At 34.9% G+C, this 15,016-nt stretch overlaps 1 protein-coding gene across 1 annotated transcript; it reads left to right on the top strand.

Moving 5' to 3' along the window:
* The first annotated feature begins 528 nt into the window (after positions 1-528).
* Positions 529-13,284, top strand: MFS17 (Major Facilitator Superfamily Transporter 17). The gene is made up of 2 exons (XM_073976763.1): positions 529-2,986; positions 11,865-13,284. Exons 1-2 carry the CDS (start codon positions 1,174-1,176, stop codon positions 11,867-11,869), a joined length of 1,818 nt encoding a protein of 605 aa, XP_073832864.1. The 5' UTR covers positions 529-1,173; the 3' UTR covers positions 11,870-13,284.
* The last annotated feature ends 1,732 nt before the right edge of the window (positions 13,285-15,016 follow it).

Below are 15,016 nucleotides of genomic sequence, written 5' to 3'. Positions count from 1 at the left end.
ATTAAACAAATGTCCAATTTCCCACATGCCCCATTGTATTTATGTTTGTCCGCTCTCAAATGCATTTGTTAATAACAAATATTTGTGTGTGTAAGTATGTAAATTTAAACATTTTCAAGTTTATGGCATTTACACAAATTGCTCCTCTCCATGCTTCCTTTTCTCATGACAGATAAAGAGTTTCAATTAATTATATCAGTTCAATGTTCATTGTTTGTATTATCTCTCTATAATTTTATACAATTGTTCTCTGAGACGCGATGGTGGGGCGCATGTGAGTGGGGCGGTAGATAACATAACGGCAAAGCATGCATACATTCGGCCACGCTGCCCCCAGTCGTCTCCAATGACACTCATCACAATTCATTTCATTGATGATTGTGACGTAGCGCCGCCGTTGTTCTTTTGCTTTGGCAACGTATTGCCCTTTTTGTCTTGTGTTTTGTTTTCATTTACATTTTTTTCAAGAGAGCTGGCAACCCCTAAACATGTGTTCGTTGTTCATGCAGTTTAGCCAGAGTTTTTTTTTAACAACACAATAACATATCGTCAACCAAAAGGAAAAGTCAAATAAAAAACACTATCAAAATGAATTAATGAAAAAAGTCAGTGTGGTGTGTGAACTTGAGCTTAGCCCAGTCAGTTGAGCGGTCGGTCGGAGTCGCGCTAATGGAGTAGAAGAGAATTTGTTGTGAAATCATTAGTTTAGTTTGCTGGCTGGTGCCGTTGTCCAGGCTATCTGTGTGTTGATTTTTACCCTCAAGTGCCAGTGTCGCGCTAACGTTCGTTGGTCAAGTTTGTTCTATTCTTATTCGATTGTTATTGAAAGAAAGCCATAATATCGAGTTGAGTTTTTGTTGATAGATAGTTCTGTTGATTACTACATTTTATTCTCCCGTGACTGCTACTACTGTTTGGTTAGTTGTTGGTGGTGGTACTGCTACTACTCCTACTGCTGCTGCTGGTTGGTGCTTGCCTCATGGAAAGAAAGAAAAATATAAACAATTTTTGTTTTGTTAAATTTGTTAAGCGTGCTAGTGAGTTTGTTATAAACAAGAAAAGGAGATATAACGACATATCATAGTCGGAAGAATAACAACAATAATCAAAACAACAACATTATTAATAATAACAACAACAGCTACAAAACATATTAAACATCCCACAAACAAAATGTACAATTCATCATATAATTCCCTAAAACAAGTGTCATCTTCCGATGTGGCGAATGGTAAAAGTAGCGCGACGGCGACGTCGACGACATCGAAATCACCCCCTGTAAATCCCACACGAAATCCTTTTTGTTTTAATACAATTCTGCACAAGTTAAATGCCAAAGTACCTGCTCGTCTTGTCCTCTACATGTTATCATGGTCGGGTTTCCTAGTCTCTTTTATGATGAGAAATGATATGCATTTGGCAATTGTTGCAATGACACCACCTGGAAATAATACAGTGTCTAATGGTGGACGTTGTGCTGATACAATATTACCTAATAGCAGTGCAACGTTTACTTCCGTAAACACCACCACATTGGCAGCAGCAACAACAACAACAGCCCACAATATAAGTGTTATACCAGCTGCTGAGGCATTTATAGCAACATCAGCCGAACAAGGACACCAACCCCAGTACTACAACTGGTCCGGATCGATACAATCGGTAATCAACAGCTCCTTCTTTTGGTGTTATGTGCTGTCTCAAGTATTTGGTGGTATTGCCACCCAAAAATTTGGCACCAAAAAAGTATTCGGCTGGTCTCAATTTGCCACGGCTCTCTGCAGTTTACTAATGCCCGCAGGTGCGGACATCCATTATGGTGTACTAATCGCGTTACGCTCGATCCAGGGTTGTGCCTCGGGCCTAACATGGCCAGCAATGTATGCTGTGGTTGGATATTGGATACCCTTGATAGAACGTTCCCGCTTCATGTCCAGTTTTCAAGGCTTTAGTATTGGCACAGGATTAACCTTTGTTTTGGGTGGCTTTATAACAAAACGTTTTGGTTGGCAATATGTATTCTACACCACCGGTTCCTTGGGCATGCTGTGGTGTGTCTTTTGGTATCTGCTGGCCTATAACACGCCGCAGGAACATCCTCGCATAACGAAAGATGAATTGGAATACATTGAAATCAATATAAGCAGTGAGATGAAAAAATCGCTGGGAAAGAAAGTGCCTTGGAAAGATATTATTACCTCGAAGCCCGCCTTGGCCATTGCCATAACGACATTTGGTCGCATTTGGGTACACTACGTGTTCATTATAAATGGACCGAATTTTATGAAGAATATTCTATGCTTTGATTATGAGGCCAATGGAGTGCTGTCCGGTATGCCTCACATTTGTTCCTATATTTCGTCGGTGATATTCTGTTATATTGCGGATAAGCTGCTGCATCGTCACTGCATGACCCTAACGAATATACGTAAACTATTTACGGCTCTGTCACAAGTTGTACCTGGTGTTTTGATTCTATTTATTGGTTATATTGACAACATTGTCCTGTTGCTGGTCATATGGTTTATAACGGTGTCATTTATTACGGCCTCATATGCTGGAGCCATGGCTAATATTGTGGATATTGCACCGAATTTTGCCGGTCCTGTATTGGCCTTTTGTCAAACTATACACATGTCTGCATCATTCCTTTCGCCCCTGATTTCGGGTATGATCCTGCAAACGGACACAGCCATTGATGAATGGCGTACAGTGTTCATTGTGGCGGCCATTGTTACCAATGGCACTTATGTGATGTATCAAATATATGGTACTGCTGAAATCCAAAAATGGGATAGCATAAATAGCGTTGGAGGTGGTGGTGATGTTAATGGTGCTGGTCCTTCTTCGGCAGCAAATGGTGATATTGTAACCTGTGAATCGGGTGGCAAACAATCGAATTGTGCAAATAATGATGATGATGACGACGATGATGATGTGGAGGAATCAAAGGAGGACAATCAAATGCTTAAAAAGACAACAAATGGTAAATCAAAGGATAATTTAGCCAATAATTAGTATTTAAATCTTAAAAAAACGTAACACAAATTTACTTAATTTTATCGTATATATGTATATGTTATAACTACTACTACTGCTCTGTTATTCTCAAAATGCAATATGCCATAATGATGAATAGTAATCCTAGAAGTACTTATAGAAGTCCTTGATCTTAAACATGAAAACAAAAAAAAAAAGTTAGTTATACCTATAGTCGTCGGGGGCCATTGTTTAGCAATTTGTTTGCATGGAATGCAAATAATAAGTTTGAAAAGAAAAAAATAATTTAAAGGATTTTATTGAAAATTAAAGTGACTTTTTTATTTTATTTAGATTTCATTAAAAACGTAATTTTAAATTTAATTTTTCAATTTTATTGAAAATTGAAGCGAATTTAATTTATAAATTTTAATTTTATTTGGATTTTAAATTTAAAATTTTCAACTTTTAAAAATGTTTATTTGTTGAGGTTATGTTGAAGAAGTTTAAGTTTAGTGGCACTAAAAGCCTAGGTACATAAGCTGCCTCGCCTTGCTTGCTTCTGATAAAATAATAAAAAAGGAAAGGGCAAACTAGTTCGAAATTTGCTCGGCCTTCTTTATTCTTTTATTTTTGTTATGTCAGAAAGGAAGCAGGAAAGCAAGGCAATCAGGCAAGGCTGCTTATGTACCCAGGCCTTAAAAGTTTTACAATATCACCGGAAATTGGTATTTGCGTCTTTCGGTTTTGATATTTTTGTGGAGTGATATCCATACATTCCGATATAAGGGTTTAAACTTTAAACGAAGTTTTAAGTTATGTTAAACAACGACACGAATTTGTCACCAGGAGTAGGTTTTTTTTGTTCTTCTTGTTACATGGAGCGAAGTGGAGGGATGTTTTCATAGGTTGGGTTTGCTTGATTAGAATGATTTATTTATGTATGTAGACTAGGGTTATGACTTTTTTACATTTTTCCTCAAAAATGATTTCCTGTAGTGAGAATGTATGAACTTTTGTCTACTAATGCCTAAAATAACATTCATTCCATTTTATTGTAAAAAAAGGTTACGCACAAACCACTTTTTCGAAAAAAATACTATGAAATGAAAAAAAAATCCCAAAAAATCATTTCCTGTTGCACGAATGAATGACCTTTTGCCTATTAATGACTAAAATAACTTTTATTTCACATAAATATTGAAAAAGGTGTGCGGGACCACTTTTAATTTTTATAACATATGAAATAACTTTATATATAATATATAATTATATATATGTAATAATACTATGACAAAATGTTGAAAAACTAACGGTTATGTCATTTCGGTTGTGTCGTGTGCCCGTAAACCTTGGTTTCCGTTGAATATCTGCTTATAGTCACTTCAAAAAAGTGGTCAACAGTAGTGGGATTCTGTAACTCATTTTTGCTGTTACCGACAAAAATCGGTAAAATTAAATCGCAAAATTATGACTAAAAACATAAAGAAAAGTTGGCATCAATGTTTGTGTCGGTAGAGGCTAGCGACTACTTTTTATTCATCGTTAACTTACCGAAATTTTTCGTTAATTATCGAAATTATAAGCATTTTAATTTTACCGACAATTATCGATAACAGCAAAAATGAGTTACAGAATCCCACTACAGATCTGACAAATAAAAACTTTAAAAGCTTCTTGTGCCGAAGCTTTTTTTGTCGAATCTCTTTATAATTAAGATTTTATGTAATCTTATGTAGAAACTCATCACGCTTTGATACAGGGATATAAGGTTGTAAAAAAGTCATAACCCTAATGTAGGCCTTTTTTGAGGTAATTCCATATTTGGCGAACTATTGGCTTAAGTAGATAACGTTAACCACTAGCGGAATGCTGTAACATTTCCAAACACCAAATTTAGATCAAATTTGTAGATGGGCCATATAGTTGATCCATTTCTTCGGTTATTTTCCCCACAAAAGTTCCAAAATTGTCGATAAAATGGTGCACACGACAACTCTGGAAGGAACTTTACACTTTTTAACATTCATACAAATAGCTTCAAATGTTGGCAATATCGGTCCACTCCTTCGAAGATAGACTATATAGGACACCTACTTCTCGTACCTCCCCTGCAAAAGTGCAAAATTTTCATTTAGGTGTAGTTTAAAGGCTTTTAGAGAGTTGTGTCGCAATTCTCATCGAAGATAGTTCTTGTTATAGTAATAACAGCAATATAACTTGCATCAAGTTCGATGATGGCCTATATCGGACAACTCCTTCCCGTTCCTACTTCACAAAAATTCAAAATTTTCGTTTGGGTGCAATTTAAGGGCTGTTCAAGAATTGTTTTGGAATTCTCCTCGAAGGTAGTGCTTGTGTTTACGACAACATAACATGAATAAAGTTCGATGATGGACCATATCGGACAACACCTTTCGGTACCTGCCTCACAAAAGTTCAAAAATTTAGCTTAGGTGCACTTTAAGGGTTCTTCGCTGAATTGTTTTGGAATTTTCATCGAAGGTAGTCCTTATGACTGAGATTACAATAACATAATCTGTTCATGAGAAAGTCCCTGCATCCTGTATAACGAATAATAAACCTCAAAAAGTCCTACGGTGACCAAATGGGTGGTGCGCACGAACAAATGACTCCCAGAATTTAGTCGAAGATGTTATTCGATTCCTTCAGGTACCTCCGGTTTTAAACCGGTTCAAGGAAACTTTTTAGATCGTGCTGAAAATTTAATAGCGGGTAGTAGTTGTGATTATTACATCCACACATATAGTCCCACAACATTCCCGAAGGGACATGGGAGACTTCTTTCATGAGTGCATGGCGATTCATATTGGATCAATGATATAGGACCTACTTTATATCGCCGAGTTTGAACGGTATGTCTTAAGACACCACTTTGATGGCTGAAATACTCAGGAAATGCAAGGCAACATTCGCCAGAGGGGATTTGCAACCGCTGAAAATTTGGATGTTCTGAAAATTTGGATTTTCTGAGTGCAAGGCGGACGTTCATACCACTGCACCACGGTTGCTCCTGTTGTGATTATTGCAACATTATAATTTTTAATTTGCTGAGATATGGACTCGCGAAATGTAACAATATTTGGGGCAACTCCTTCATACACCTCTAACACTACCGTTGTAGTAGTAGATTTAAATTTGACACATTTTGACAAATATTTGCCAAATTTGACAGTATCTTAAGTTTTATGTTAGGTTAAACACACGCTCAGGAATTTTTTCCTACTTTAGCTGAAGTTAGATTATGGTCTATATTGGCCCATGTTTTTGTGTTTAAATCCGGTTTAAGGGCATGTTTCAGATCGTGTTGATTTTTTTTAAACCAGATAGTCCTTGGAATGGAATATTTTTTCTTGACGAGTATGGAGATATATAACTTTGATCTTGATGAAAAAATCAAGAAAATTAGGAATAGGGTTTCAGGGCGTACTTCTTCTGACACTTCCCGCACAAATATTAACAAGTAAGAAAAGCGTTAAGTTCGGACGGAAATTTTTCGTTAATTATCGAAATTATAAGCATTTTAATTTTACCGACAATTATCGATAACAGCAAAAATGAGTTACAGAATCCCACTACAGATCTGACAAATAAAAACTTTAAAAGCTTCTTGTGCCGAAGCTTTTTTTGTCGAATCTCTTTATAATTAAGATTTTATGTAATCTTATGTAGAAACTCATCACGCTTTGATACAGGGATATAAGGTTGTAAAAAAGTCATAACCCTAATGTAGGCCTTTTTTGAGGTAATTCCATATTTGGCGAACTATTGGCTTAAGTAGATAACGTTAACCACTAGCGGAATGCTGTAACATTTCCAAACACCAAATTTAGATCAAATTTGTAGATGGGCCATATAGTTGATCCATTTCTTCGGTTATTTTCCCCACAAAAGTTCCAAAATTGTCGATAAAATGGTGCACACGACAACTCTGGAAGGAACTTTACACTTTTTAACATTCATACAAATAGCTTCAAATGTTGGCAATATCGGTCCACTCCTTCGAAGATAGACTATATAGGACACCTACTTCTCGTACCTCCCCTGCAAAAGTGCAAAATTTTCATTTAGGTGTAGTTTAAAGGCTTTTAGAGAGTTGTGTCGCAATTCTCATCGAAGATAGTTCTTGTTATAGTAATAACAGCAATATAACTTGCATCAAGTTCGATGATGGCCTATATCGGACAACTCCTTCCCGTTCCTACTTCACAAAAATTCAAAATTTTCGTTTGGGTGCAATTTAAGGGGTGATCAAGAACTGTTTTGGAATTATCCTCGAAGATAGTGCTTGGTATTACGACAACATAGTTTGAATAAAGTTCAATGATGGATCATATCGGACAACACCTTTCGGTACCTGCCTCACAAAAGTTCAAAAATTTCGCTCAGGTGCACTTTAATGGCTGTTCGCTGAATTGTTTTGGAATTCTCATCGAAGGTATACCTTATGATTTCGATTACAATAACATAATTTTTTCATGGAAAAGTCCATGCATCCTGTATAACGAGTAATAAACCTCAAAAAAAAAAATCCTACGGTGACCAAATGGGTGGTGCGCACGTACAAATGACTCCCAACATGTACTATGTTGTTCGATTCCTTCAGGTATCTCCGGTTTTAAACCAGTTCCAGGAAACTTCTTAGATCGTGCTGAAAATTCGATAGCGGGTAGTCGTTGTGATTATTACATCCACACATATGGTCCCACAACATCCCCGAAGGGACATGGGAGACTTCTTTCATGAGTGCATGCCGATTCATATTGGATGAATGATATGGGACCTACTTTATATCGCCGAGTTTGAACGGTATGTCTTAAGACACCACTTGTACAGAAGTCTGATGGCTGAAATACTCAGAAAATGCAAGGCAACATTGGCCAGAAGGTATTTGCAACCGTTTAAAATTTGTATGTTCTGGTAAGAGATTCAACCGCAGAACTTTTGAGTGCAAGGCGGACGTTCTTACCACTAAACCACGGTTGCTCCTGTTGTGATTATTGCAACATTATAATTTTTAATTTGCTGAGATATGGACTCTCGAAATGTCTCATTATTTGGGGCAACTCCTTCACACACCTCTAGCACTACTGTTTTAGTAGTATTTTCAAATTTGACATATTTTGACAAATATTTTCCAAATTTGACAGTATCTTAAGTTTTATGTTAGATTAGCTACTCGCACAGGCATTTTTTCCGACTTTAGGTGAAGTTAGAATATGGTCTATATTGGCTCATGTTTTTGTGTTTAAATCCGGTTTAAGGGCATGTTTCAGATCGTGTTGACTTTTTTGAACCAGATAGTGATATATAACCTTGAACTTGATACAAAAGACTCAAGAAAATTTGAAATAGGATTTCAGCGCGTACTTCTTCTGACACTACCCGCACAAATATTAACAAGTAAGAAAAGCGTTAAGTTCGGCCGAACTTTTTATACCCTCCACCACGAACTTTATTGGCGTTAATTACCAAAATTGGGAGATATCGTCCTATGGGGGCTATATGAGGGCGTTGACCTATACCGACAAATTTCAGGTAGAAAGTTGTATACCCTTAACGAGGACTTATTTCCAAATTTCAGTAACTTCGTTGGGATATTGAGGTCGCAAACTTCAAATTACTGCAAAACCAATAGGTACCGTTCTATGGGGGCTATACTAAGGCGTGGACATGTATCGACAAGTTTCTGGGAGAAAATTGTATACCCCCAATGAAGTCTAAATACCAAATATCAGCCATTTCTGGGGAATATTGAGGTCACAACCTTTAAAACACCGAAAATCGGGAGGTAAGTTGTATGGGGGCTATATAAAGGCATGAACCTATACCAACACATTACATATGGAACGTTTGATACCCCAAATGAAGACCAAATACCAAATTTCAGCCATTTCGGTGGATTAATGTGGCCACAACCATCAAAAAACCGAAAATCTGGAGGAACTGTTCTATGGGGGCTATATGACGGCGTGGCCACAACCATCAAAAAACCGAAAATCTGGAGGAACTGTTCTATGGGGGCTATATGAGGGCGTGGACCTATACCTACAAATTTCTGGGTGAAAGTTTTGTATCCCCAACGAAGACTAAATACCAAATTTCAGCCATTTTGGTGTGATAAGGAGGCTAAAACCTTCAAAGTTCCGAAAATGGGGTGGTATCGTCATATGTGGACTATATCAAAACGTGGACCTATGTAAACATTTTATGGTAGAAATGTTTCTTAGACACTGGAAACACAAAATACAAAGTTACAACCGATTCTGTGGTCAAATGGGACTAATACATTCAAAATATCGTAAAGTGACACGGTGTTATATGGGGGCTATACCAAAACGTGGACCTATATAAAAAAACTTTGGTAGAAATATTGTTTAGCCTCTGAAAAGATATAATACGAAATTACAACCGATTCGGTGGTCAAATGGGACAAATGTCTTAAAAATTCCTTAAAACGACGACGCGTCGCTTTGTATTGGGGCTATACGAAAACATGAACCCACATAGCCCGCTTTCAATACCAAAAGTCCTACGTACATATAATAGATTTTACTAAAATTTCATCCATCTACTTCAATCCGTTCGGACGCTAGAGTGATTTCCACAGACGGACGGACATGGCTATATCGATGTAGAATTGCACGCTGATCAAGAATATATATATTTTGTGGGGTCTACAATGATTATTTCGAGTAGTTACAAACGGAATGACAAACTTAATATACCCCCATCTTATGGTGGAGGCTATACAAATTTGGCGCTAATGAAAATGCACAAATAGGGTACATAACCGGGATTTGGAATAGTTTGTTATATCCTCTGCCTTTAGGGTGAAGAACACCAAAATTGTGTTCTATCGAAATAATGGTTTAGCACTCAAATATGTTTGGATGAAATCTGTTTAAGAAAATTTGGAGTTCGTTTAGCCATGCCCTTCCGTATGTCTGTCTGTCTGACAGATGCGCACAATAACTCCCGAACGGATCAACCTATTTGTTTCAATTTGTTGGTATTGTAATATTTTGTCCAAACTTAGTTTAAATTCAAAGATAGGCCATATCGGTCCAATCCTTCCGGTACCTCCCCCACAAAAGTTCAACCGTAACTCACGAAGGGTGCGAACCGTAACTGAGAAGGGTATAATCGAATTGGTCATAACTGTGCGTATGGTATTATAAGTATAGACTTCCTGAGATAATGGCCCAAGAGCTTCAAAAATGCCTGTCGGCACAAACTAAACAGGTTATTACGTAAGATAGTAAGAAGGAAGAAACCGGACCAAACGTTGTACATCGTATTTTTTACAGTCTCGTGTTATATCCTGAAAAATTGGCCAAACATCTCTATAGACTTCAGAAGTATTGTGTTTACGTATTTTCTTTAGGGCAGAGGCTGAGGGTATATCTCTGTGGGCACAGCTGACGGATACTTTCTTACTTGTTCTTTTTTATGTTGACCCAAGGTTGTTTTTGTGGTCCCTATTAGAAGCACATCCTTCTCCAAATAATTACATTATTATTATTATTATTATTATTATTATTATTATTATTATTATTATTATTTATTGGTTTTACGCCAAAACGTGGGCGCATAGTGCCAAAAAAAATTACATTAATGATAAAAAATCCTGGTGGAAGATTATTTTATTTATACATGAAGAATATAGGTTTTTTTCGTGTAGGTTTGGCAGATCCAAATATTATTTCATATTCAACATCAACAATGCCCCTAATTCTTCGTAGACATATCCCAAATACAGCCAAAAATACCTCTTTTAAAATTCGGTCTATATTCAATACTAGATATGTTTTCCTTCCTGAATACTGGATATTTTATTTTAATTCATTTATTTGTTATTTAATTCCCTGCTGAATTAAATATACATATGTTTATAAATTAAATTGTTTTTTAATTTCAATAAAATCCTTGAAATTACCTTATAAAAATTGCCACACAAAAAGTTAATAAAACCTTGAACTTGTTGTTGTGTCTAAATCCCTTTTGGCCTTTAATTTTATTTGTTTTTTTTTTTCAAATTAATTTTATATTTTTATCCTTTTGTTATGAATAATATTCCAAAACAAACAGAAAAAAATAAACTTGTTACGGCTCGCCCCATTTTACCAAGGCACACACACACACAATTAGGTTATAAACCTTTTATATCTGCACAATAAGTCGCTACTAGAATGCGTAATGATAATGAACTTTAAACACATATATTTTGCCTCGTCATTATCTGTTTGTGTTTGAAGTATGGATACGAAAAGAAAATAGTACTACTGCCTCTGTTTCAAATACAAGTGATTTGATGTATAATCATCATTTAAAAAAAGAAACACAACTTTATTTTTCACCACTTTGTTTATAAACGCAAAACGGCGGTTATGTTGAGAAAGCCCAAAGAAATTCCTTTAAATAATAATTTTTTATAATATTTAATAATTTTTTATAATAGTTTACTATTAAGAAAAATCAATATCTTGCCCCTCAAAAGAAGTGATGTTTGAATAAAACTATTTTAAGTTTTTTTTTATTATTTTATGACTGTGTAAAAATGTTTAAAACACACGCACTCTAATGTTTTTGTTATTAAACTAATGTACAAATTAATAGCAAACTATTGTCCAATAAATACGAAATATGTTATTTTAGTTTCTTTGTTACGGTAATTGAAATATAAAAATACTCCAAAAGTGTAATTTTGTTTAATTAATTTTCCCATGACAAACTTCATTATTATCTCTATCATTCCGAGAATTTTTTTTAAATACAAACATTAATTATTATTATTTTTAATTGTTTATCTCCCCTTTTACAAAGGCCCTTAGGAATAATTATTTGTTTTATTTCTCCTTCAGCCTAAAAGTATGCTGTACAAATTTGCCAGATTTTACCGTTAATCGATTTAGGCCTGTAAAATCTAGAATTTTCTTTACAATTAAAAATCAACCCCTGCCACTGTGTGAAAAAGGACACCCACCTTACTCATCGAATGGCCGGGTTCAATTTTCAGGGCACACAACATCTCATTTTCAACTGTGGCAAAAATACCCCTCAGTGTAATGTTGGCGACATTTTCTGAATATTTCAGCCAAATTCTCTAAAAATGGTGTGTTAAGACAATTCGTTTGGGCTCGGCACAGTTGATTGCGCCTTCCCTTAAGATTAGGTTTCATAAAAAAAAAACAGATATTAGTGGACTTATAATAATGGAGTTTTATTTTTAACGTTAACATGACAAGGCCGGAACATATTTTATATATAACAAAAAAATTATATTATTTCTTTCAATATTATTATTAGCAAACAAAATTGCTCATACATCATATTTTAGAAACAACATCTTATAAATATCGACAAGAAAAAGGCTCACTTTTTATCGTAGGTGCTATAAAACAGCAAGTCATAAGTTAATATTAGTACTTATCCTTATATATATATATATATACTTATATATTTCCAACGAACAAATATTGAATTTCTTTGGTCTTTCTCAATAGGTTACTTATTTTTATTTTTAATATTATACATACATAGTTATAACAAAACAACTCTACAACACTATTTTTTATTATTAATCAAACTTTGTTATATTGGATAATGTGATCGAAAACATTCAATACTTTGTGAAAACGAATAATTCTACCAATCACTATGTTAGTGAAACTTGAATAGACAAGATACTTTAAATTTTGTTTTTATTTTTATCGTTTTTGTTAATTCTTTTTTCGTTAAAAACATTTAAATTTCTTTTAAACTAAAAAATAAATAAATACAAAAATCTACTTAAACAAAAAAAACTAAAATAAATCATTTTGTGCTGTGTGATAAGAATAATTATATCTATGTACTTTTGTAATTATTAATTCTAACAGTATTTGTAATTTTTTTTGCAAAATTACAAACTAACAGAAAAAAAACAAATACATAAAAAGATTTAAAAACTAAAACATTAATATTTATTTTTAATTATAAGGGCTGGTCTTTTTTTGTGACATTCTTGTTATTTTTCTATTATTTTTTTTTTTTACTTTTTACTAATAATTGGTATACAAAAAAACATTCTTTTATCTTTTTTATTGTATAAACAAAAACTATAAACATATTAGCAAATTTACATTGCAATAATAAAACATAATTAAAATATGTACATAAAAAAACTAAACAAAATTTATTCGAAAGAGCAAAAAAAAATGTTAAAAGGCTATACAAGATTAAAATAAAAAAAAACGAAATTATCTATATATGAGAATATATTCAACCAAAAAATGTTATTAATATTTTTTTATTATTTTTTTTTTCATTTTGGGTGGTAAGTATTTAGAAAGGCGAATGATAATGTAGCTGTTAGAATCGCCCTATAGGCTTGTATTTCATAAAACGAAATAAATAAAAAAATAAATAGGACAAGAAACAAATACTTTGATTTAATACAAAACTGAATGAAATCCTTCCCAAAAATAAAGAAAAAACAAAATGAACATGTCAGCTGAGGGAACATGTGCCGTTTAAAAGCACCTCTCGCATGGGGTTGAAATTTTTAGTTTATGTGGGGAAAGTGGGGAAATATGGTAATAGACATTTTCATTCATTGAACATTGGTCAGTCAGTAAGTGTGGTTATTGACTATTTTTGAATATATTTGGTCTGTTCCTTTACTTCTGAAAATGGTAAAACCGGCAAAAGTAGTAAAAGTTGAAAACTGCTCCCATATGAATTGTATTGTGTCTGAAGTAAAGGAACGCTTTTCGAGTAAAAAGTTGTAAAACTTGAAGATTCTTGAACGTAAAGGAACAGGGCTATTATTTGTTTAATAGGCGACTACTATTTGAGAATTCGAAACGTTGCGAGTAAAATTCCAACGAACTTCGCTTTGACCGGCTATTAAACCAAATTACTGAGAAAAAATATATTTTTACTTTATTACAATGGGAGCGGTAGAGCAGTGTATCCCGGAATGTCAGCTCCTAGGTATTTTGGTCCTTGTCGGTATAGAAAATAACCCTGGGTATTGCATATGTTATATGAATAGGTTTGATGCTGGGTTGGCAGCCGCTGGTCGAAACACTATGGTTACAGTTCAATCTAGTACGAAGAAACCGGTGCCGTGGGATTATGGTCAACATCGGTGAGATGTAATAGATGTAGGGAATGGGTGCACTTCCAAAGCTGATCTGGTCTTAGCCATCTCCAGGGCTACTGCGATAGAGGAGTTATATTTCTGTACCGGCGTGTCTCCAACTTCGCCGTCGGAATACGCAACACCAACGCAACAAACGCATCATCAAACACCACATCGAAAATGCATAGTTCCTGTAATTTATTTGCCACGGTCTCGGCAACGAAGTCATCGATGTAATTTGTAAAATAATTAACTCCGATCTTGCCACATTTTTCCACGCGAGGAATCTGCAAAATTTCGACACTAAATCTACGGCCACTCTGTTCACCACATGGACGGCAGAGGTTTGAACAGGGTTGAAGAATGGCATTGTCGATGGTAACAGAATGCCGACACCAAAATTCTAGGGGTCACATTCGACGGCATGTATAACGCGGCTATGCGACTCCACATATGGGTCCGATTTTGATGGAATTTGGAATGTGTGACTAAATCCGGTTTAATTTTCATTAAAATCGGACGTATATAACGCGTTTAGGGCAGCAAATACGTGAAATCGGTCGAACATATATATGGGAGCTATATACAAATCTGTACCGATTTTGGTTAAAAAAAAAACATATTCCCCAATTTTCAGCTGAATCGGACAATAAATGCGACCTGTACGTTGCGAACGGACGGACATGCATAAATCGAATCAGTGATACTATGTATATGCCTAGAAGGAACGATGGGTTTATCTCGTTTCCTTTTGTATGTTACATACAAATTCACAAAGACAGGGTATAAAAACGAACATACAAGCTAACCTAATATTGTTACAACAACAAAGTCACCGAAATTGTAATCTTTATGAGTCGGAGGAAAATCATGGTCGCAGCAATCAAA

The sequence above is a fragment of the Musca autumnalis genome, unplaced genomic scaffold, assembly GCF_047663935.1.
Source record: "Musca autumnalis isolate F117 unplaced genomic scaffold, ASM4766393v1 scaffold_3, whole genome shotgun sequence".
NCBI lineage: Eukaryota > Metazoa > Arthropoda > Insecta > Diptera > Muscidae > Musca > Musca autumnalis.
The sequence above is the reverse complement of the archived record's forward strand: the minus strand, read 5'-3'. Positions and strand labels throughout refer to the sequence as shown.